At 43.0% G+C, this 25,000-nt stretch overlaps 2 protein-coding genes across 2 annotated transcripts in view; one reads left to right on the top strand and one right to left on the bottom strand.

Moving 5' to 3' along the window:
- Positions 1-25,000, top strand: part of LOC123770736 (uncharacterized) — a 758,174-nt gene that overhangs the window by 120,349 nt on the left and 612,825 nt on the right.
- On the bottom strand, positions 6,871-7,686 carry LOC138353213 (uncharacterized). The gene has a single exon (XM_069306093.1). The coding sequence runs from the start codon at positions 7,684-7,686 to the stop codon at positions 6,871-6,873; it is 816 nt and encodes a 271-aa protein (XP_069162194.1).

Here is a 25,000-nt window from a genome sequence, read left to right as displayed (position 1 = left end):
AGGTCAGGTGATAATACAATGAAGGTGAAAACATGGGGGGATACATAAGGGATAAACATAGGGGCTGCAGAAGGCTTATTGGCCCATACGAGGCATCTCCTATCCAAACACAAAGATTAATCCAGTGTAATTGGCTTGTTATGTTGGACATTGTCTTCTGTGTTGGCATCGATATGTTCTTGTCTTGTCCTTACTCTCATGGTGGGTAGAGTAAATAGTTCCGTGATTTGGGTGTTCATGGTAGGTCGCTCTATATATATATATATATATATATATATATATATAATATATATATATATATATATATATATATATATATATATATATATATAGATAGATAGATAGATAGATAGATAGATAGATAGGTAGATAGATAGATAGATAGATAAGGAACCGAAAAGGCGAGTAATGAGTTTGGGAAAAGAGGAAAGAGTAATAGAAGATGGAATTATAACAGCACATTCCAGGGGAAAGGGGCTAAGGAAGACAAAGGGATAAACATGGAGAGGACGGGGGCGGGGGGGAGATGAAGAAGGTAAAGCGCTAAAATATATGGCGACGAATGAAGGAAGCGCCTCCATGGCAACTCTTCTGTCTGTATCCCTCAATAACAATTCTTCAATATTTGACAACACGAACTGAACGGCTTTGCCAGTGTTAAGCTAAACCGTAAATAACGTTATGAAATTCATGGTTGAGCGAGTGTTGGGTGTTGTGTTGTGTTGTGTGAGGCCGGCAACACTACCCCCGACGACCACGACGAGGACGACCACGAGATCGAGTAGGAGGACGACCACGACGAGGACGACCACGAGATCGAGTAGGAGGACGACCACGAGATCGAGGAGGACGACCACGACGAGGACGACCATGAGATCGAGTAGGAGGACGACCACGACGAGGACGACCACGAGATCGAGTAGGAGGACGACCACGACGAGGACGACCACGACGAGGACGACCACGAGATCGAGTAGGATGACGACTTCGACGAGATCGAGTAGGATGACGACCACGACGAGATCGAGTAGGATGACGACCTCGACGAGGACGACGAGATCGAGTACGATAACGACGAAGACAGGGACGATGAATAGCAGAAAAAGAAACAGAAGGACGAGAAGGTAGGAGACAAATGCAAGAATTAGATAAGAGGGAAAGGCGAGGAAAGAGGAGTCGGCGTGAAGGGAACGGATGTAGCTTAAAGAGAGAGGGAATGGGATGGGAGACAAGGGTAAGACAATGGATGGAATGGAGAAGCACTGGGAGAGGAAGGCTAGATACAACAGGTGAGCAAGATAAGTAAAGCAAGGGAGAGAAGTGAATGAAGAGGAAGAGCAATGAGGATAGAGAAAGGGAGTAGGGATGACGTAGGTTTAGGGAGCTGTGAAGTGGAATACACCATTGGCCTCTTGGGAATCGAACCTGGAGAGGGTCTCGGTAGTTCTTCTACTCCCCGACAACCACTGGGTGAAGAGAAGAGGGTGTGGCGAATGTGGGGGGAGGGAGGTGGAGAATAGTAAAATGATTTCAAGAAGTTTGTTAGTGAGGTGAGTGGAAAGGTGAGGAGAATACTCATGCCAGAGAGTGAGAGCGAACACATCCTTGGTAGAGAGAGAGAGAGAGAGAGAGAGAGAGAGAGAGAGAGAGAGAGAGCGAGCGAGAGAGAGAGCGAGCGAGAGAGAGAGAGAGAGAGAGAGAGAGAGAGAGAGAGAGAGAGAGAGAGAGAGAGAGAGAGAGAGAGAGAGAGAGAGAGAGAGAGAGAGAGAACAGAACACTCGCGGCCAGACAGGCCAACCAGTCATACATACATCCTTGTATTCAGTCAAATAAATCACTGAATGCAGCAACTCTTGCTTGTCTTCGCCGTTAACAATGATTACCTTGATGAAAGTGGGAAGCTGTCTCGCTCTGGCACGATGGAACATATAAATATACCTGTATAATATTGCTCTTCAGTACGAGCACTTCTGAAAAAGAAAAATAGTTTCAGCTTATGCTAATTGAAAACATTTATTTTAAAGGGGATGCACATAGGAGCTGCAAATATGATGTCTCCTCTTTAAGTGCTCATTGTGAGAAATGTTAGAAGTAAGGCCTTAAATGCTAAGAAATCATTGTGTATGAAGGAAGGGGGGGGGGGGGTGGATGACCATACAATTGGTGTATACTACATCTTCCATATGTGTCTTCATTTTTAGTATTATACGAGAGGATGACATCTGATGTATGCTGTGACTTATGTGTCCAGCATGGGTGTACCCTAGCTAGGTGTACTCATCCTGATTAACTCAGCTAGTATAGTTTACCCTGCATGTATAGTTAATCAGTTAACTGATTATACATGCAGGTTCTCGCCAAACCCATAATCCACCCCATTTTTAAATACGTTGCATGCAGTTCAGTGCAATGACACTCTTCTCAGTGTGGGGTTTTCAATATATATTTACATATACAATTGTATGCATAGTCATCTTCAATCTCTTCTTTGTTAAACCGACTCACCTTACAAGTCTAAGATTACAACGTTCTTGTTGACATTTCTGTGACTCATTTGTATCTGTTGTTTCCACCAATCCGCCCGTTGTGATGCTCCTAGCTGTGAACATTGCATCTTTTCTATTCTGGAAACTACTAAGTAGAGCCTCTCCAGGCAGGGAGGCTACCTAGAGAGTGTTCCCTTTAAACGCTGCTCCTTTATTTGCACCTCTTATGCTGAAGAAGTTCTCGTCGATGTCTCTGTGGCTGACGTGACTTCAGTTTTCCTCGTGTTCCCCTCACTCTCATGTTTCCCACTGTACGTGTCCCCTCACTCATGTTACCCACTGTACGTGTCCCCTCACTCATGTTACCCACTGTACGTGTCCCCTCTTTCTCATGTGTCCCCACCGTGTCGTCCTTGGGCTGTTCTCATTATGAACAACAAGGTGTTGTTCACTACGGCGACTCCTCCTCGAATATCTTTTTCGCTATTATACCCGACAAGTTCTTCGCTTATCATGTTGCTATAGATCATGCCTCTCATGTTGCTATAGATCATGCCTCTCATGTTGTTATAGATCATGCCTCTCATGTTGTTATAGATCATGCCTCTCATGATGTTATAGATCATGCCTCTCATGTTGTTATAGATCATGCCTCTCATGCTGCTATAGATCATGCCTCTCATGTTGCTATAAATCATGCCTCTCATGCAGCTATAGATCATGCCTCTCATGTTGTTATAGATCATGCCTCTCATGCTGCTATAGATCATGCCTCTCATGTTGCTATAAATCATGCCTCTCATGCAGCTATAGATCATGCTTCTCATGTTGTTATAGATCATGCCTCTCATGTTGCTATAGATCATGCCTCTCATGTTGCTATAAATCATGCCTCTCATGCAGCTATAGATCATGCCTCTCATGTTGCTATAAATCATGTCTCTCATGTTGCAATAGATCATGCCTCTCATGTTGCTATAAATCATGCCTCTCATGCAGCTATAGATCATGCCTCTCATGTTGCTATAAATCATGTCTCTCATGTTGCTATAGATCATGCCTCTCATGTTGCTATAGATCATGCCTCTCGTGCTGCTATAGATCATGCCTCTCATGTTGCTATAGATCATGCCTCTCGTGCTGCTATAGATCATGCCTCTCATTCTCGGGTCGATCATTGTTGCATGTCTGGAGACTTTTAAAAGCATCATTTTGAGCTCGCTTCAGGCACCAAACTAAATTACAAAAAGGTGCTAAAAATGCAACAAGGTTCGTTCCGGTGTTATGTGAGTGCGCAACATGTAGGGACTTACTTAGTTGAAATCATCTAATTTTTCTTGCGGTGGGAAGGGGGGGTTGAGCTTCAGTTCTTTGGCCCCGGTCTCTCGACTTCAATCAACTTCTGAACAGGTTTCCTGGACTATTGAGTACTATGATTTCTGCATTTGAAACTGTATGCAATCTGCCTCCGGGGAGCCGGTGGCTGAGCGGACAGGACACTGGACGCGTGATCCTGTGGTCCCTGGTTCGATCCCGGGCGCCGGCGAGAAACAATGGGAAGAGTTTTTTTCACCCTGATGCGCCTGTTACCTAGCAGTAAATAGGTACCTGGGAGTTAGTCAGCTGTCACGGACTGCTTCCTGGGGGTGGAGGCCTGGTCGAGGACCGGGCCGCGAGGACACTAAGCCCCGAAATCATCTCAAGATAACCTCAAGATAAGAAGATAGCCACTTCACTTTTAGGGCTTTCCATATGTTCATTACTGTGTCATTACTGTGTCACTACTGTGACACAGTAACGACACAGATTACTGTGTCATTACATTACTGTGTTCATTACATATGTCCATATGTGTCGTTGAAAATGTTATTTCTTATGTCTGGGGATCATTTAGAAATTCAATTTGCACTTGTGTCTCCTTGTTCGGTGACCACTCATCCCGAATAATCTGTCTGTGTCAGTTCTCTCACTTCCCCCTGACAGTCTTTCTCTCTAACCCTTCTGTCTTCCAGTGACGTGAGGTTTAGTTCCATTTGTCTTTCCTCGTAACTTATTTGTCTTAGATCTGGGACTTGTCAGGTGGGATCCCGCCAAACACACACCGAAACTACGACGTTGGTACAACGTTCGAACAAGTTTTAACACCTCCTAACCAGTTATAACAACAAATATAGTAAGTTGTAACAACGTTCTAATACGTCATAAACACGTTAAGCCAAGATGTAACAACGTTATTACAAGTTGTAACAAGCGGAAAATAGAGACAGTTTCGGTTTGTTTCCAGGACGATACGCTGCATGTTCCCCCGTTAGTCTGCTAAATGTAATATACTCGGTCTTGAGTGTGTTCTTTTTCAGGTGATTTCTAAAGGCAGGTCTTATGGTTGCCAACTTAGCATATACTGACGATATTATCCGTTTGATGTGAGCTTTGGGAGAGAGATTTGGTACAATGTCAACTGCCAGGGCTCTACCTAGTTCTTGAAAGATTTCATATCTAGTGCTTGACCTCCTCTCCCAGCACCTAGTACCTTTGCATTTGCTCGAGTTGAACATAAGAAGCCATTTGTTGTACCATTCCTTTTATTTATTCTCAGCGTATATTGAAATGAATGAATCTGTCCCCTCTGAAAGATCATTTACAGGATCAGTTCGGGTACTGATGCCTGTGGGACTCCGCTGGTAACATCTCGCCACTCAAACATTCCTCCGCTCACTGTAACTAATTGTCATGTGCTGCTTAGGTGCTCTCATATTCACTGCAGCCCCGTCCCACACCCATGAATATGTCTCCAACTTGGGCAGTAGTCTCTTTTGGGATACTGTTTCGAAGGCTGTCTGACATTCTTAAAATATTAAGTCTCCTGTATCTTATCCGATTTCTGTCACCCAATCATAGTATGCTGTGAAGATTTACCATCGCTGAACTCGTGCTTGTTGTGTTGTTAGCTCTCTTCACTCTCCATGTGTTACTAGTCATTTTCTATAGTGATCATATTGATAACCTTGGACGGTATGGAAGTTAGGGACAATTTAGTGCCTCCTGCCTTTCTACCTCCTTGAATATTGTCACTATATTGACTGTCTTCCAACTTTCTGGTAGTTCTCCCTTTTTGAGTGGCATTCTACATCATGGGAAAACGGCCGGAATTGGACTTCCTTCCACTCCTTTCATTAATATCCAGGGTGAGATTATGTCAGCTTCATCAGCCTTAGTAGTGTCCAGTTCCAGTAGAGGCAGTATGTAGTGTACCTATGTTGGGCACCACATGATGTTGTAGTATGTAGTGTGACTGGGGGACCTTTTTGAGCATGCAGGCGATGAGTCAGAATAACGTGGCTGAAGTAGTATGACCAGACCACACACTAGAAGGTGAAGGGACGACGACGTTTCTGTCCGTCCTGGACCATTCTCAAGTCGATTGTCTTGAGAATGATCCAGGACGGACCGAAACGTCGTCGTCCCTTCACCTTCTAGTTTTTGAGCATCTTCGTGTGTCTTTTCGGATCCCATATGTTGCGTTCTGACGCCCCCTTAACAATGGGGAGCTGGTAGGGATGGTGACGACGATGATGATATTCGCTCTCCATTATCCATGTGATGCTTGTATTATTACCATATAATGGTGAGTGATGGCATAATGGGTGGAGGGTAGAGCGAGGCAGCAGGTGCTTGTGGCACAGCCGGAGATAATACCGTGTCTGCGGCCGAGTTATATTTAGACCTGGCTTTAAGTACCTCATTTGTGTTAATGACGCAGTGATTACGTCCACGGAATCAAGCGCGGGTAAAGCTGCTCTCCGTTCATGTTCCCCCTGTGATGCATTGGTCACACACGCACGCACATGCACACGCGCGCGCGCACGCACATGCACACGCGCGCGCGCACGCACACACGCTGGGTGTGGATGGGGGCCTGGTAGCCCCCTGACTACCAGGATACCAGGATATTTCATCTTATTCATTAGAATAAGATGAAAACTTTCACCCTGTTCTAATGTGAAAGAATAAGAACTATTTAGCATGGGTATATAGTACATAAACAAGGCAACAATGCTATAAAAAAGTCCCCAAATAAACCACAAAGACATTATTAATATTTTGTTCTATCAGAATAGTGACTAAACGGAATTCCTTAAGAAGTGAAGTTGTGGAGACTGACTCCTACACAGTTTCACTTGTAGATTTAGGCTCTAGAAACTGTTCATGACTTAAGTGAAGTTTGAGAGGGGGGACCAAAGAGCTGAAGGTCAACCTCCCATAGACAGTTAGGTGTTTTATGATCATTGTTACATTTTGTCTGTTAGTTTCTCCGTCTCCTACTCTTCTGGTAGCGGGTGAACATTCTAGTTTGTTATTCCTCGCTTATATAACACAGTCATCTCTATGACGCTCTGTTCATTCTGAACATTATATTTGTATCTACACGTCTCTCTAACATCATGTCCCTACCATCTGCACGTCTCTCTAACATCATGTCCCTACCATCTACACGTCTCTCTAACATCATGTCCCTACCATCTACATGTCCCTCTAACATCATGTCTCTACCATCTACATGTCCCTCTAACATCATGTCCCTACCATCTACACGTCCCTCGAACATCATGTCCCTACCATCTACACGTCCCTCTAACATCATGTCCCTACCATCTACATGTCCCTCTAACATCATGTCCCTACCATCTACACGTCCCTCTAACATCATGTCCCTACCATCTACATGTCCCTCTAACATCATGTCCCTACCATCTACACGCCCCTCTAACATCATGTCTCTACCATCTACATGTCCCTCTAACATCATGTCTCTACCATCTACACGTCCCTCTAACATCATGTCCCTACCATCTACATGTCCCTCTAACATCATGTCTCTACCATCTACATGTCCCTCTAACATCATGTCTCTACCATCTACACGTCCCTCTAACATCATGTCCCTACCATCTACACGTCCCTCTAACATCATGTCCCTACCATCTACATGTCCCTCTAACATCATGTCTCTACCATCTACATGTCCCTCTAACATCATGTCCCTACCATCTACACGTCCCTCTAACACCATGTCCCTACCATCTACACGCCCCTCTAACATCATGTCTCTACCATCTACATGTCCCTCTAACATCATGTCCCTACCATCTACATGTCCCTCTAACATCATGTCCCTACCATCTACACGTCCCTCTAACATCATGTCCCTACCATCTACATGTCCCTCTAACATTTCACGGTCAATTCCGCACAAACTTATCTAACTTAAATCTCTCCATGTGAAGACATTTGAAATAAATCACTGCCTCATTCCTCAGCATCAGGAAATTCAGCACTATTCCTTCCTACAGAATCCGCCATATTTCCTGACTCATATTCTTCCCTTGTATTTCATTTCCAACGTAGGGCGCCAGAGACTTTCCCAGCGTCCATTACCTCCTTAGGCATTTCCACATTCCTTCACAATCTCCACAAAGAATGCACCCAAGGTTTTTGACATTCATATCTCTTTTTTCATGCATTCATCAGCCAAGCCTCGCCTCTCACTTCAGTACTTTAGAAGGTATTTTTTTCGACTTTGTTATATTGTATTGTTGTGTGTGTTTGTGTCACAGAATGGTGTAAGTGGTGGTGTTGTCTGTGATAAGTGTACCCACAGACCAGAGGAGCCCCATTTGTTCTTTGTTTACCATCACGCGAGTTAAGTTTTATTGCTTTTCCACGATCTCTCCTGCGTCTGCCTCCATATATATGTTAAGCAGCGGGGGAATACACCACTTCTCTCACCACACACGCCACAGTAAACTCCTCCACCCTAAACCACACTCTCCACCTAAACCACACTCTTCACCCTAAACCACACTCTTCACCCTAAACCACACTCTTCACCCTAAACCACACTCTTCACCCTAAACCACACTCTTCACCCTAAACTACACTCTCAACCCTAGACCACACTCTTCACCCTAAACCACACTCTTCACCCTAAACCACACTCTCAACCCTAAACCACACCTTCGATCCTAAGCCACACCTTCGAACCAGAACCACATACTCGACCCTAAACCTAAAAACCACAGCCTAGACCCTAGACTAACTCCCTCAACCGTAAACCGCTCCCCAACTCGTCGACTCCAAATCCCCCTCACAGTCGAGGGCGAGTGAGAGTGACCTCACTCTCGACTCTAAAAGCACTCACCCTTGACCGAAAACCTCTCTCTCCCATGGGCCTATTCATCCTCGAGTAAACCCCCTGACTTCTCAGTGTAAAAAAAAATCTTGCAATAACATCATTAAATTTGGTTCTGGTGCAATGAGCGCAAGATTACTGCATCTTCCAGTTTTCAGCTTCATATACAAGACTCCCCCAACCTGTTGTCCGTTTAGCCGTAATAGGAGGAGGGGAGATTTCTTGCCTAAAGTATTAGTATCGAGTATCTAAATTCCGTGAAATTTATCGCTTATTGCAAATAATTTTCTAAAGATCGCAATGAATGTAATTTTAGCCGTTTGTGAGGGGAGGAACTTTTAATTTGGTCCAGGCAACGCCTGTAGGATAGTTGAGCCATATAATATTAAGCAGAGGATAGCGTAGCTTATGGGGAATAATATACCCCTCTATGCATTTGTGTAAAATGTTTTCATGGGAGGATTACATACACAATTTGGTAAGCATGAAATGATAAGTGTGCTGGTCGAGCTGGTAGGTGTCCGTGGAAAATGCAGAGATATGCATTTTTTTACCAACTTTTGGCAAGAGTAAAGATTATGGGTAAGACCTCACATAAAGGTGCATAAAGTGTTCACTTTATTCCCATCCTCCACCAACGGCTCCACCAGGGAGCCGAGCGGACAGCACGCTGGACTTGTGATCCTGTGGTCCTGGGTTCGATCCCAGGCGCCGGCGAGAAACATTGGGCAGTTTCTTTCACCCTATGCCCCTGTTACCTAGCAGTAAAATAGGTACCTGGGTGTTAGTCAGCTGTCACGGGCTGCTTCCTGGGGGTTGAGGGCTGGTCGAGGACCGGGCCGCGGGGACACTAAAAAGCCTCGAAATTATCTCAAGATAACCTCAAGATACGTCATGATGGCAAGCTGTTAAAATAATACTCTTGTATAACAAACCACTGAAGAACCTTAAAATATAATACTCTACATCACTCATCAGTATAATACTCTACAACACTCATCAGTATAATACTCTACATCACTCATCAGTATACTCTCTACATCACTCATCAGTATAATACTCTACATCACTCATCAGTATAATACTCTACATCACTCATCAGTATAATACTCTACATCACTCATCAGTATAATACTCTACATCACTCATCAGTATAATACTCTACATCACTCATCAGTATAATACTCTACATCACTCATCAGTATAATACTCTACATCACTCATCAGTATAATACTCTACATCACTCATCAGTATAATACTCTACATCACTCATCAGTATAATACTCTACATCACTCATCAGTATAATACTCTACATCACTCATCAGTATAATAATTACAATTGATAAATGCCAAGGATTTGGCTAATTAAATAAAGATGTATAAAAGAAAGCAGTAAAACTCTCCAAAGAGGATTAGGATTAATCTTGTGCCGAGACACTACAGGAACCCACACTAACTCCCTACCCACTTTACTTACAATTTCCGTAACATTCAAGTTATCTGAAGCCAGTAGTGCCTCGGGTATTATGTTTATAATATCATTAAATATTGTGGCTTCGTAAACAGCATAAATACTATGTTAAGATTATACTTCAGATCATCATTTAATACTTATTATAAATTAAATGCTGTGTTTTATCATTTTTTATCATTATTATTATTATTATTATTATTATTATTATTATTATTTCTTTAAAATCAGTGATAGCTAAGGAGGATTCGAACCTTAGACTTGGATTGGCTTCAGTTAGAGCCTTAAGAACTGAACGCAAAAGAAGACTGTTGAACTTTATATAACCTTACCGTGGATGCAGGCGATGAGTCACAATAACGTGGCTGAAGTATGTTGACCAGACCACACACTAGAAGTTGAAGGGACGACGACGTTTCGGTCCGTCCTAGACAATTCTCAAGTCGATTGTGACTTGAGAATGGTCCAGGACGGACCGAAACGTCGTCGTCCCTTCAACTTCTAGTGTGTGGTCTGGTCAACTTACCGTGGATATTAAGAGGGGAAACAGAAGCAATATGTCTCTCACTCTCTGTGGTGTACCATAGGTCATTGGAAGCAGGAGACCTACCAGAAAGTTGGAAGAGAGGCTGGAAGCACTGAACTACAGGCCTGTCTCCCCAACTCATACAAGTTGATGGAGATAATCTTGAGAAAAAAGCAAGTGACTCATCTAGGGAGAAGGTACTTTCTAACATCCTTCCAAGATGGGTTCAGAGATGGTAAATCGTGCCTCACAGGTTTAATAGAATTCTATGACCGGGCGACAACAATTAGGCAAGGAAGAGAATGACAAGCTTCCTAGGTTGTAATGCTGTACTCAAAGGTTCTAGTGACACTATAGCTTTCTTGCTTAGAATTTTAAACTCAGTGATATTCTTATCCTAGTTATTACGACAAGAGTTGTCCAAGACGCTGTGTGTACTACTGTCTGCTCAGCAGTGTTACCTGCTGCTTGTACTACTGTCTGCTCAGCAGCGTTACCTGCTGCTTGTACTACTGTCTGCTCAGCAGTGTTACCTGCTGCTTGTACTACTGTCTGCTCAGCAGCGTTACCTGCTGCTTGTACTACTGTCTGCTCAGCAGCGTTACCTGCCTGCTTGTACTACTGGCTCTGCTCAGCAGCGTTACCTGGCTGTGAACAACTGTCTGCTCAGCAGCGTTACCTGCTGCTTGTACTACTGTCTGCTCAGCAGCGTTACCTGCTGCTTGTACTACTGTCTGCTCAGCAGCGTTACCTGCTGCTTGTACTACTGTCTGCTCAGCAGCGTTACCTGCTGCTTGTACTACTGTCTGCTCAGCAGCGTTACCTGCTGCTTGTACTATGGTCTGAAAACACTAGGATTTTCTGCTTACAAAATGACATAATTATTACCTTATCAAACACGGGGTTTAGCTGGTAATATAATATAAAATATCTTGTATATGTATCGATTCGTTGACGTAGTTATCTATAATTGGATTCATTTTCCTGTCAAATTATCTGTCTGTCCATCTGGTAATTTGATATAATTATTTCATTAAATCATATCGCATATGATTACCAAATTTTTGTCGATATTTTTTTTTTATTTGCTAGCTTCCTATTGGCTGAGCTTCAGGTCTTTCCGGGACACATCAATCCCGGACACATCAACACCACTCATCATGTGGATGATGAGTGAAGCTCAGTTTTAAGAGACTATAAACACTGTTAATTTACGAGATAGTTTCCTCCCTGTGAACCAGGATGACAGCGATGCTGGGTGGTGAACACCGTCTTGTAATTGACGCTGTGAACTCGGTGCACAATCTTGTTCACATCAACAGTTAGCCTATTGTCACGTAAAGGATAACGTGGTGCATATGGAACAAAATGGAATAAAATGTAAAGGATTAGAGGTTCCTATCGTGGAGAATGGAAATGAAATGGTTTGATGTATATGTATATATACATCAAACCATGTATATATAAATATATACATTTATATATATATATAAATATATATATATATATATATATATATATATATATATATATATATATATATATATATATATAAATATATATATATATATATATATATATATATATATATATATATATATATATATATATATATATATATATATATATATATATATATATATGTATGTATGTATGCATGTACACAATCAGCAGCTAACAGTGTTGGTTAGTAGAATTGGTAAATAAGATCATGCCCGTGTGGTTTTCCAACGCGTACAAAATAAACGTTTGTCAAATCGTGAACGCGAAAAAGAGGACAAGAAAGAATAAAAAGTGAAGCAAATGTATGTATTTTCAACATAGATATCCTCTTCTGGGGCTAAAGTTGACAGTGATTCTTGTGTAGTGACGGAGGCGGCGAGGGGAGTCAGTTAGTGTTAGCTCCGTCCTCTTGTTATTCCCAGACAAACTTGTGTCTGGTGGTGGCCAGGCTCCCGTGTGTGTGTGTGTGTAGCGATATGGCTGCTGGGAGAGGCGGCGGAGGGGCTACCAAACATTCCAAGCAAACACACACACTTTAAAAAGAAACCCTGCAGAGTTGATCCAATAAATGGCTACTGTAGTTCAACACCAGCAAGTGTAAAAAGATGGAAATGGAACAGATGACAGGAGACCAAAGGGATAGTGCAGAATGAAGGGGAAACTATCACCCTGTAATAACTCGAGAAAAAGACCTGGGAGTGGACATAACACCAAACCTAACTCCTGAGTCTCATATAAATAGGATAAGGTCAGCAGCGAACAAGAGGCAAGACATCATTCAGGAACCTAAATATGGAGGCTTTTAGATCTCTGTACACCACCTACGTGAGACCAGTTTTAGAGTATGCTGCCCCATCGTGGAACCCCACCGAAAAACAAAACAAGGAAACCAAAAACTTTAGAAGTTTGCGACGAGGCTCGCCTCAGAATTACGAGGGTTGGGGTAAGAAGAGAAAGTGAAAGAACTGAACTTCACACTAGAAAAGAGTAGAGAAATTGGAGACATGATAGCGACGTATAAAATACCTAGGGGGATTGCCAGAGTGGAAAAAATAGGAAATGTTCAAAATGAATACCTATAATACAAGATGACATGAATGGAAGTTTGAGAATTAAGATAATTCAAAGAGATGTTAGGAAGTTTTCTTCTAGCATAAGAATAGTCGGAAGATGGTATGAACTTAAGGACCAGGTTGTAGAAACAAATTATTCATAAATTTAAAAGTAGATATGAAAGAGAAAGTGTGTGTGTGTGTGCGTGTGTTAGAGAGAAATATATGTAGTAGATGTAATAGAAGAAAAATAGATTGGTTAGAAAGGCGGGGTTCAAGAGCTAATAGCTCGATTCTGCAGACAAAAATAGTAAACACACACACATAGTAACATATCAACAAGTGTGGCGGGATGAACACGAACGACCGTTCGTAAATACCTTTACACATAACCAATACATTTGCATTAACAAATACAAATAAAACAGCAGAAGAAAATTTTTCATAAGTACACAAACACCTGCACATATATTTTGCTATACATATTTAAACGAAATGTAGAGCTGTTGTTCCTCACATGTGTTGACAGCTCCCTCACAACTGTTGACAGCTCCCTCACAACTGTTGACATCTCCCTCACAACTGTTGACATCTCCCTCACAACTGTTGACATTTCCCTCACAGCTGTTGACATCTCCCTCACAACTGTTGACATTTCCCTCACAACTGTTGACATCTCCCTCACAACTGTTGACAGTCACTCACAACTGTTGACATCTCCCTCACAGCTGTTGACAGCTCCCTCACAACTGTTGACAGCTCCCTCACAACTGTTGACATCTCCCTCACAACTGTTGACATCTCCCTCACAACTGTTGACAGCTCCCTCACAACTGTTGACATCTCCCTCACAGCTGTTGACAGCTCCCTCACAACTGTTGACAGCTCCCTCACAACTGTTGACATCTCCCTCACAACTGTTGACAGCTCCCTCACAACTGTTGACAGCTCCCTCACAACTGTTGACATCTCCCTCACAGCTGTTGACAGCTCCCTCACAACTGTTGACAGCTCCCTCACAACTGTTGACATCTCCCTCACAACTGTTGACATCTCCCTCACAACTGTTGACAGCTCCCTCACAACTGTTGACATCTCCCTCACAGCTGTTGACAGCTCCCTCAGAACTGTTGACAGCTCCCTCACAACTGTTGACATCTCCCTCACAACTGTTGACAGCTCCCTCACAACTGTTGACAGCTCCGTCACAACTGTTGACAGCTCCCTCACAACTGTTGACATCTCCCTCACAACTGGTAACAACCTCTCACAACTGGTAACAACCTCTCTCACAACTGGTAACAACCTCTCTCACAACTGGTAACAACCTCACAACTGGTAACAACCTCTCTCACAACTGGTAACAACCTCACAACTGGTAACAACCTCACAACTGGTAACAACCTCACAACTGGTAACAACCTCACAACTGGTAACAACCTCTCTCACAACTGTGTGCTACACTGTGATGTTTGAACACGTTTGCTGGCAGAATAAATATCAGAAGTCACATATACTGGAATTGCTTGACTTTGAGCAGAAATGTTATAACCGCAGTTGTTTAAAAACAATTCACATTCTCATGAGCCATGTACAGTGATGGTGTTGGAAACACTATCCTCGTGTTTCACTTTACATTTGTTGGAGCAAATAGCTATTTACCATTTTGTATTACAAATGTTTGTGGTAGGATAGAGTATTAAATAAAAAAATACCTGGATGCAAATAATACAGTATGAATGGGCATGAACTACAGCCAGGAGATATATGAAATGCTTGTTACTGGCAGGTATTTTGTGTGGGTCACGGAATTTGTACATTCTGAACCGTCAAATGTTTGCTCAGTTCTGGGTGTGTGTGTGTGTGTCAAGGGAAGGGTGATAGCCACTTGTATTCTCTCTCTCGGCAGAAATGTTACTGCAATACCGACTCAAATATTTTCCCAGACAATTCTCTGCTGCATTTTCTACGATTCTGCAGTAAATGTTGCTTTTGGGCTGCAGGGATCGATAGTCACAACACCAGGTCAGAAAATGCTGTGAATTTATGTAAGTATTGAGGACTGTGAGACGCTAACAGTAGTGGCAGTTGTATTGTGCTCGCTTGATCAGTGGAAGCACAACAGCCGACAAGAGCACAACAGAGAAAGCACTTTACCCATTTTATTATTTCATGATTTTGAAAATCCATTGTCGGCCGTGGTTTCATTCAGCGCCGACAAAAAGAGAATAACTTTTACTGTGTTGATGGTCCCCCGATCCTGGCTTAATAGCCGTGTTTTTTTCCTTTGTGTTTTTTAGCTCTAAAGAGACAATTTGGTTTAATTATCTTGTGTTTACATATATATATATATATATATATATATATATATATATATATATATATATATATATATATATATATATATATATATATATGTGTGTGTGTGTGTGGCAGTTTTTCACAGGTATGATAGCCATTTGTTAGAAGTGTCACCTCCCCGCCGCCTCCTGGTGGCAACACTTGTCCCCCGTAAGTGGCAACTTCACACAGCTATAGTGTTGCCGTAGCTGCCGCCCCCGGCAAGTGTGTCAGCACTAACAAAAACAACGGCTTCGCCATTGTCAACACAGGAAGCAACACGAGAGTGTTCGTGTTTCCTCCCGGTGAATCCAGAGAGAGTTCGCCTGCACACGTGCGGATTGAATACGGATTATTTATGCCCCATCAAGCTGTGCATGCAATGCTGTTCCGGTGTCTGATTAGCAGCTCTACGGAGTACACCTGTCCTTATGGTTAGCAGCTCTACGGAGCACACCTGTCCTTATGGTTAGCAGCTCTACGGAGCACACCTGTCCTTATGGTTAGCAGCTCTACGGAGTACACCTGTCCTTATGGTTAGCAGCTCTACGGAGTACACCTGTCCTTATGGTTAGCAGCTCTACGGAGTACACCTGTCCTTATGGTTAGCAGCTCTACGGAGTACACCTGTCCTTATGGTTAGCAGCTCTACGGAGTACACCTGTCCTTATGGTTAGCAGCTCTACGGAGTACACCTGTCCTTATGGTTAGCAGCTCTACGGAGTACACCTGTCCTTATGGTTAGCAGCTCTACGGAGTACACCTGTCCTCATAATCAGGACCTCTATGGAGTACACCTGTCCTCACTATAAACCTCACAGGCTGCCATAAGAAATCTTCAAACCAATGTTTTCTGATCTCTGGAACTACAATGTGTCATTCACTTTAGAATCTGGTAAACTGCGATCTAAATAACTGTGGTGAACTATCGGCCGGGAACCTATTCATCACGTCAAATGAGCTTCCATTCGTTTCTAAGTTAAACATCATTCTCAGATAATGATGTCTTTAGACTCGTGTCAAGGTGTCAGACAGCATCATATTTACACATTCATTCTGTCAGCCATTTTACTAATTCACCGTCTGGGAATTTGGAAAAAAAAAGTGTCGTCAACAAATATGTGACGCCTGACGCTTCGTGTGTTGACTGGTGTTGACTGTTGACAGTGCTGGTGCCTGTCTGTGACTGCTCCAGCAGCAGGGTAACACGACGACTTGTTTGGCTACTCTGTGATTTATGTCTAGAAACGTAACTGGTCAAGGCGAAGATAGTGAAGTCTGCTTACAATCATTTCCCCTTCCAGTAGGCTTATTCATCCCACCTCCCTCACACACGATCACCTATTCATTTGAGCACACAAATCTACCCAGTGTGTAAAATTTTCTTCGACCATCTTGAGTTCCTCCACATGTGATCAGATTCAAATATAATTATAAGATTCCATACAATCAAATCCCAAATGGATGCATCTGCCAGAGTAACTTGATTTTGTCTGTGTCCCTAATTTTCTGTTCTTCAAATGCACCGCACAGGAACGTTAGTGTTACTTTTAACTGGCTAGTTTCCTCTGTGTGTTTACATTTGACACAGCAGTCTCGGCTGTAACATAAGATAACGGTGGACAACATCAAATAATAGCCAGAAACAGCAGCAAATAACAGCCAGAGATAGCAGAAAATAACGGCCAAAAACAACTGCAAATAACAGCTAGAGACAGCTGCAAATAACGGCCAGAGATAGCAGAAAATAACGGCCAAAAACAACTGCAAATAACAGCTAGAGACAGCTGCAAATAACGGCCAGAGATAGCAGAAAATAACGGCCAAAAACAACTGCAAATAACGGCTAGAGGCAGCTGCAAATAACGGCCAGAGATAGCAGAAAATAACAGCCAGAGACAACTGCAAATAAGATTCAAAGGAAACGGCAAATAACAGGCAGTGGAAACGGCAAATAATAGCGGGGGAGAGACCACCAAGCACGATTGGACAGTCTTCACACACACAGCGAAATAGATATTGAGAACATTTGAGCATGAAATGCCAATGAGGGCAAGTGACCATTGTGTATTGGTCTTTGATTATGGAGTTGTTATGAAGGGGATGGCAAGAGGTGAGTGGAAGACTAGCGTCCATAAAGGCGAGGACCAGAAGGTCAGAGGATGCTCAGAGAGAACACAAGGGGACATAGAACCAGGAGAAACAAACAAGACAAGACATGGACTACACAACGACATGGACTACACAACATGGACTACACAAAGATGCTGAATATGAGGGTAGAAATAGCCTAAGCTACTTTATCCTTTTGAGATATATTTCATTATCTCAATAAACTTACTTGAACTTGACTTGAAGAAGCTAAAGGAAGATTTATATAGCCCTTAAGAGATAAAGGAGCCAAGATAAAAAAATGCCCAGGGTTTAATATACAATACTTAAGAGGGAAAAGAACTAAAAGAGCTTAGAAAAATGCGGGCACAGATCAGACCAGCAACATATATTTAAGAGAGAGGAATGAACACACATGAATGCTGAGAGCAGCAGAGAAGCAGCATGAAAATGATGCAGCGTCCAAAGCCAAGGAATCAGCTTAAACTTCTATATAACCACATAAGGAGGACGACGTCGGTAACTGAACAGATGATCAGGCTACACAAACTAGGAGGCCACACAGAGAATAGTGTGGGAGTGTGCGAACTCAATTAAAGCTTACAAAAAGTTATTTAAAAGATAGAACCAGAGCTTCTCCCAGATCTAAGATTTCCAATGGAACAGACACTCCCAGAAGATAGATTGATTAGAATAAAAGAGTCGAGTAGATGCTCGACCCAGTAGGAGCCGGTCGGCCGAGCGGACAGCATGCTGGACTTGTGATCCTGTGGTTCTGGGTTCGATCCCAGGCGCCGGCGAGAAACATTGGGCAGAGTTTCTTTCACCCTATGCCCCTGTTATCTAGCAGTAAAATAGGTACCTGGGTGTTAGTCAGCTGTCACGGGCTGCTTCCTGGGGGTGGAGGCCTGGTCGAGGACCGAGCCGAGGACCGGGCCGCGGGGACACTAAAAAGCCCCGAAATCATCTCAAGATAACCCAGCAAGTACAAGCAGCTCAGCACACGCCTATAGACAACATAACCGTCAGCTGTATCTTATACCGAAACACAACATTGACACTCTAGTTCTTAATGAATCCATCCAAACACAAAGAAACTTTCGGTGTGGCATCTTTCATGTCTGCATTGTGAGTGTATGTGGTTAGCTTGAGGTTATCTTGAGATGATTTCGGGGCTTTTTAGTGTCCCCGCAGCCCGGTCCTCGACCAGGCCTCCACCCCCAGGAAGCAGCCCGTGACAGCTGACTAACACCCAGGTACCTATTTTACTGCTAGATAACAGGGGCATAGGGTGAAAGAAACTCTGCCCAATGCTTCTCGCCAGCGCCTGGGATCGAACCCAGGACCACAGGATCACAAGTCCAGCGTGCTGTCCGCTCGGCCGACCGGCTCCCCGGTCGTGGCACAAGTGGAAGAGAAGTGATGCGGCAGCCTGCACACTGTGTCACCACCAACCCCATCCTCATCCTGATGCTGGGCACGAGCTGTTAGGTGGCAGTATAATAGAGAGAAAGGTCTCTACGGGTGTTTAATAAATTCACCTGACATATGTGCTGACCTTTACAAAGTGGCGCTATGCACTATGTGGTGTACGATGACTACTGTTGCGTGTCGGTGTTCAGTCACGGTCAAGAACACAACTAAATTCCAACACAAATTTGAAATATAAAAGTTAGAATATCTTACCATAGTTCTCGTGTTTATGTTATATATCATAGAATATATCATAGTATATATCATAGTATATATCATAGTATATATCATAGTATGTAACACTTTCAAGAGATAATTTCTTTGAAAGTGTACTTCCCTCGACAGCTGAAGGCTTCAGTAAGTGGAGGGTGAGAGCATCTGAGACGAGCTTCACAAAGGACGAGCTGTTTGTATGCTTCAACATTCCAAGACGTGGTCTAGTTGCTGTCATGGCTCTAGGACGACCACCGACTGCTTCTCGAGGAGAACGCCATGCAAGCTACAAAATTGTGCATCAGTTTCATTTTTTTTACTTGGCGGAATTCATCTCCTGTTTGTTAGGTTGGATTGTCTTGTGTCGGCGCTTTTGTCTCTATGTTGTATCGACACGGATGGCCATTTTTGTTTCCGTATCCGGAGATTATCTTCCTTCCATGTCCCCCTTGTGACCCGGTCTTCTCCACGTGACCCGGTGTTCCCCCTCGTGACCCGGTCTTCTCCTCGTGACCCGGTGTTTCCCACACCGGTCCATGGCGCCTTCGGATTTTTCAATATTTTCCTGTAAGACAAGAGCGGGGGGAGAAGGTGTAAACAGGTTCTTAAGCACATTATGTCATGGTGTTGTCGGGTCGCTCGCCGCCTGCGTGTTCTGGTTTTACGACCCTCTTGTTGCGGGTTTACGGGTTTACACAAATATTTACGTTAGTAACTACGAGTAAACTTTCGCAATACTTCTAAAAAAAATACCAAAAATATTTGCTATTTTTCCTCTACTTTGACCTTGTTGTCTGTGTATACTTACATAGCAATAATTAAGTAGGATAGCTTTAAGAGCCAAGCTTCAGCTTTTGGGTTCCGCGTTTCTAAATATTTGTTATCTGATGCAATTGCTCTCTCCCCCCCACCCCACCTCCCCACCTCCCCTTTTATCATTGAATATTTAAACCAATTAATGGAGTAATCTGCAAGTAATTAATCTTACTTCCCTCATGCTGGAGACTTCCTTCCTAGAAAATACAACATAACAATGACCTAGCAACGTTGTTATTACGTCTTTGCAACGAAATAACGTTTGGTGTTAGACTCCTGACGTCCCTGTTGGTAATTTGCATATGCCATTTCTCGTTAAATGTTTCTTATTTTGAACTTTCTTTAATTTTCAACTATCTTGACCCTGGTATTTGTCTCCTATGGCTTTCCTATCTTCACACTTTTGAGAATATTTCGTGTAATCGCCTAGTTGGGCTGACGTAGGTTGAGCCAGGGAGTACCAGGATGAAGGTGTAGATGAAGGGGCAGATCTTCCTGCTATTGACATATTTGCCTTTGAAATTTTCATATCCCGTCTTCTTTACTACAGTTCTTCATTTCTGTGCTATTATAAGTTTCGTTTTCTTTCTTTATTTTGATGTGATTGAAGTCGCCACCCTGGAAACACAAACCGAAACTGCCTCTATTCTCCGCTTGTTACAACTTGTAATAAAGTTGTTACATCTTGGCTTAACGTGTTTATGACGTATTAGAACGTTGTTACAACTTGCTATATTGGTTGTTATAACTGGTTAGGAGGTGTTAAAACTTGTTCGAACGTTGTACAAACGTCGTAGTTTCGGTGTGTGTTTGGCGGGAGTGATTAATTAAGATTCGAACTCTATTTCTACTTCCAACTGATTCCTCCCCATTCCAAGGTTTTTGTTTGATTAATGGGCAAAAATACACATCAGTTAAAGATATTAAGGCAAGAATACAGTTCCGTCAAGAGTACTTTTCCGTTAAGAATACCATTCCTTCAAGAATACCGTTCCGTGGAAAATATTAACACCGTTAAATCCCTAGCATCCGTTTGTTTTGTGGTAAAGTAAACGCCACCTATGTGGAGCTGTCTGTGGAAAAACGCAAGATAGATTAGGGTGTGTCTTGAGGTAAAAGCACACAAGAGATGACAAATACGGTGAGCTGAAGGTGGCGATGTTGGCCGCTGAGGCGCGGCTCTCAGCATCCATCAGGGGCGACGGTGCTGACACCAGACAAAGCAATTCATTCCTCCTCGCTGACACCTCACACCAAGGCAACTTTATCTGGTGCTCGGCAGAAAGATACGCTGCTTGTAGAATTTCAAATTGTGTTGTGAAGGGATGTCTTCTTCAGTCAACCCGTCACTCTTTTAAGGTTATTTGAGGCGATCAACTTTGTTTTGGTTGAACTAGAGTGACTGTATGTCTGGGGCAGAGTCGGTGTGTGTGTGTGTGTGTGTGTGTGTGTGTGTGTGTGTGTGTGTGTGTGTGTGTGTGTGTGTGTGTGTGGGTGTGTGTGTGGGTGTGTGTGTGTGTGTGTGTGTGTGTGTGTGTGTGTGTGTGTGTGTGTGTGTGTGTGTGTGTGTGTGTGTGTGGGTGTGGGTGTGTGTGGGTGTGTGCACTCATGGATTTCTACTTATCAAATTGTGCATCAAGTATAGAGGCTCACGAAACATTTGTTTAATTTTTTAACATTTCTGGTTTAAAACTGTAAATAGTGTTCAGTATAATTACCTTATATAACACATTCTACTTCTCTGATGCTTTCTATCAATCCTGTGACTTCCTGTGTTGTAAAGTAAAGTTCCCTCTTTACTTTCCGCATTTTTCAACACTTTCAGCCTTGCGCCAGTCTTGTGGCAAATCGCTGGACTTTTTTTTATATTGCCTCTGATTCTTTAGATGGAATGTCTACGCAACTTCTGCATGTTCCAATACTGGTCTCACATAGGTACTGACTAACGAAATAAGAGCTTCTTGGTGTAGTTTCTCAAATTCTACTTGGGTTATCGATGTTGGACATGTCTCCGACGGTCTGTTGATATGTGCTTTTGGTGTTGGGAATTAATTAACTGGATGTCTATTCCTAGTTCATTTTCCTTTTTTTTTTTATCAGACCGCTGCCTCCCGTTCATAGTCCTTGGGGGTCTTCACACATTTCTTCCCACTCTCATCACTTTACAGTTCTCCGAGTTGAAGTCCAACAACCATTAACAGGAACCGTTCTTTATCTTGTTAGTAATTTTGTAATGATCTCCATCTCCTTGACCTTCAGTGGACCTGGGGCAGGCTCTTAACTGACCGGCTGTCCTACAGTTTCATATTTTCTTAGATACGTCTTTGTGTGTTCCTATTGACTTTTTCTCTGTATTGTTACCTGTTCCTTTATTTTCGTATTTATATATTTCTCTGTCTTTGTGCCTTTGCTTATTTACGTCTGTATAACAGAAAGGTAGTTAGTTTAGTTCATTTATTATGCACCCCATACCCATCTTGTGGGCGGTAGTAGAAAGGGTTACAGAGGCACATAATTGACTCAGGGACTGAACCCCACAATTCATTTATATGACCAAGAAAGACGCAGATTTACGTCGTATTGATAATGTTTGAGTTTGTTAAGAGAGATGAATGACTGACTGAAGGCAACTTTCAGACAGTATAGTCCTCTAAAGGTATCGTCAGTCACAACTTAGTACCCAAATGAGCCACAGGGACATTAGACAGAAATGTTTCAGTGTCGGAGTAGTTAACAGATGGAATGCTTTAGGTAGTGATGTGGTGGAGGCTGACTCCATACACAGTTTCAAATGTAGATTTGGTAAGAGCCCAGTAGGCTCAAGAGTCTGTACACCAGTTGATTGACAGTAGAGAGGCGGGACCAAAGAGCCTAAGCTCAACCCCCGCCAGCACAACTAGGTAAGTACAAATGTTACTGCGGAAGTTAGAGACCTTGTTTCGTAAGATAATTTTCGATGCTGTAAAATTTTTAACGCGGAAGGACTGGTAAATGCTTTGACATTTGAAAAGGTGAGCGCGGACCTGGCGCCCGTCGCACACAGGGAACCAGGAGTGTCATACATGCCCGTGTATACTGACCAGGTGTGTGTGTGTATGTGTAAACATGCATGCTTTCATGTATCAACTCCTATTTGCATGTATACTCAAGCATGCAATGCACGGAGAGAGAGAGAGAGAGAGAGAGAGAGAGAGAGAGAGAGAGAGAGAGAGAGAGAGAGAGAGAGAGAGAGGGAGAGAGAGAGAGAGAGAGAGAGAGAGAGAGAGAGAGAGAGAGAGAGAGAGAGAGAGAGAGAGAGAGAGAGAGAGAGAGACGGAATTTGGTTTAATAAACTAACGAGGGGGGGGGGGAGGGGTGGAAGGGTAGTATCAATTCTACCCCATAAATATAATTAAATTGTCAATATTCTTCCAACATAAATATAATTCAATATAACTACCCCCATTCACATCCCTGCTGTGAACTAGCTAACATGTAATCTTCCCCAAAATATTTAATTGGTTAGATTGCTCAACAAGGAAAGGCTATGGGAGCTAAACCTCACGTCCCTGGAAGACAGGAGAGTATGGGAAGACATGATCACCACCTACAAAATTCTCATGGGAATAAACAGGGTGGACAAAGAAAAACTATTAAGCACGGGTGGAACACAAACAAAGGGACACAGGTGGAAACTTGGTACCCAAATGAGCCTCAGAGACACTAGAAATATTTTTTTCAGTGTCAGAGTAGTTAACAAATGGAATGCATTAGGCAGTGATGTGGTGGAGGCTGACTTCATACACAGTTTCAAATGTAGATATGATAGAGCCCAGCAGGCTCAGGAATCTGTACACCAGTTGATTGACAGTTGAGAGGCGGGACCAAAGAGCCAGAGCTCAACCCCCGCAAATACAACTAGATGAATATACACACGCTCGCGCGCGGGAGCATTGACTATTTCCCCCCTTTGTTGCAATACGGATATACTTTATATCCATATTTCCTGCTCCCGGTCATCGTTTTGTTGGGGAGAGCGAGACTGGGAGGGTTGGGTGGAGGGGGGGGGGAGTGAGGGTATACGTGGGGGAGTGTTAATAGAAAGAGGAGGGGCGGGCAAAACAACCTTCGCTCGCACTCAAAGTATCGACATTTTAACGCTATCGTTCAATGTCAAAATGCTATCAATGCTTTAGTGAAATTATTAACACTATAGTATTAATATTTTTTTCGGGCTAATGAACATCGGTTAAGTGGGTAGTCTTGGCCGGGACGTTCCTTAGAACAAACTATTCATATTGACGCTTGTATATAGTATCAGGGGGGCCCCCCTGGTCTCTCTCTCAGGTGTCATCCAATTTTACCCTGGGCTTTCACCTCGTCAGGGAGCTGCCGATAAAATAAAAACAAAAATGAAAAAGTATAATATCCTTTTCACCACCTCAACTACCAGCACCATCGGAGTACATACTGGAGAGTCACCAGGTAATGAACTTACATATGGAGAAGATCTAGAGATTTTGTGAAAAGTAGCTTCAGCGGTAGGCATAATTCTTCTATTAATTCATTTAAGACTTTGGATTGGATGTCATACACACCTGGTCTTGATGAGTCTTTTGTTTTGTTAATGTTCTTCCTAACTAGTTGACCAGACCACACACTAGAAGGTGAAGGGACGACGACGTTTCGGTTCGTCCTGGATCATTCTCAAGTCGATCGACTTGAGAATGATTTGAGAATGGTCCAGGACGGACCGAAACGTCGTCGTCCCTTCACCTTCTAGCGTGTGGTCTGGTCAACTTTCTTCCTAACTATTACGCATGTTATGGGTATATCC

This window comes from Procambarus clarkii, chromosome 56, assembly GCF_040958095.1.
Source record: "Procambarus clarkii isolate CNS0578487 chromosome 56, FALCON_Pclarkii_2.0, whole genome shotgun sequence".
Taxonomy (NCBI): domain Eukaryota; kingdom Metazoa; phylum Arthropoda; class Malacostraca; order Decapoda; family Cambaridae; genus Procambarus; species Procambarus clarkii.
The sequence above is the reverse complement of the archived record's forward strand: the minus strand, read 5'-3'. Positions and strand labels throughout refer to the sequence as shown.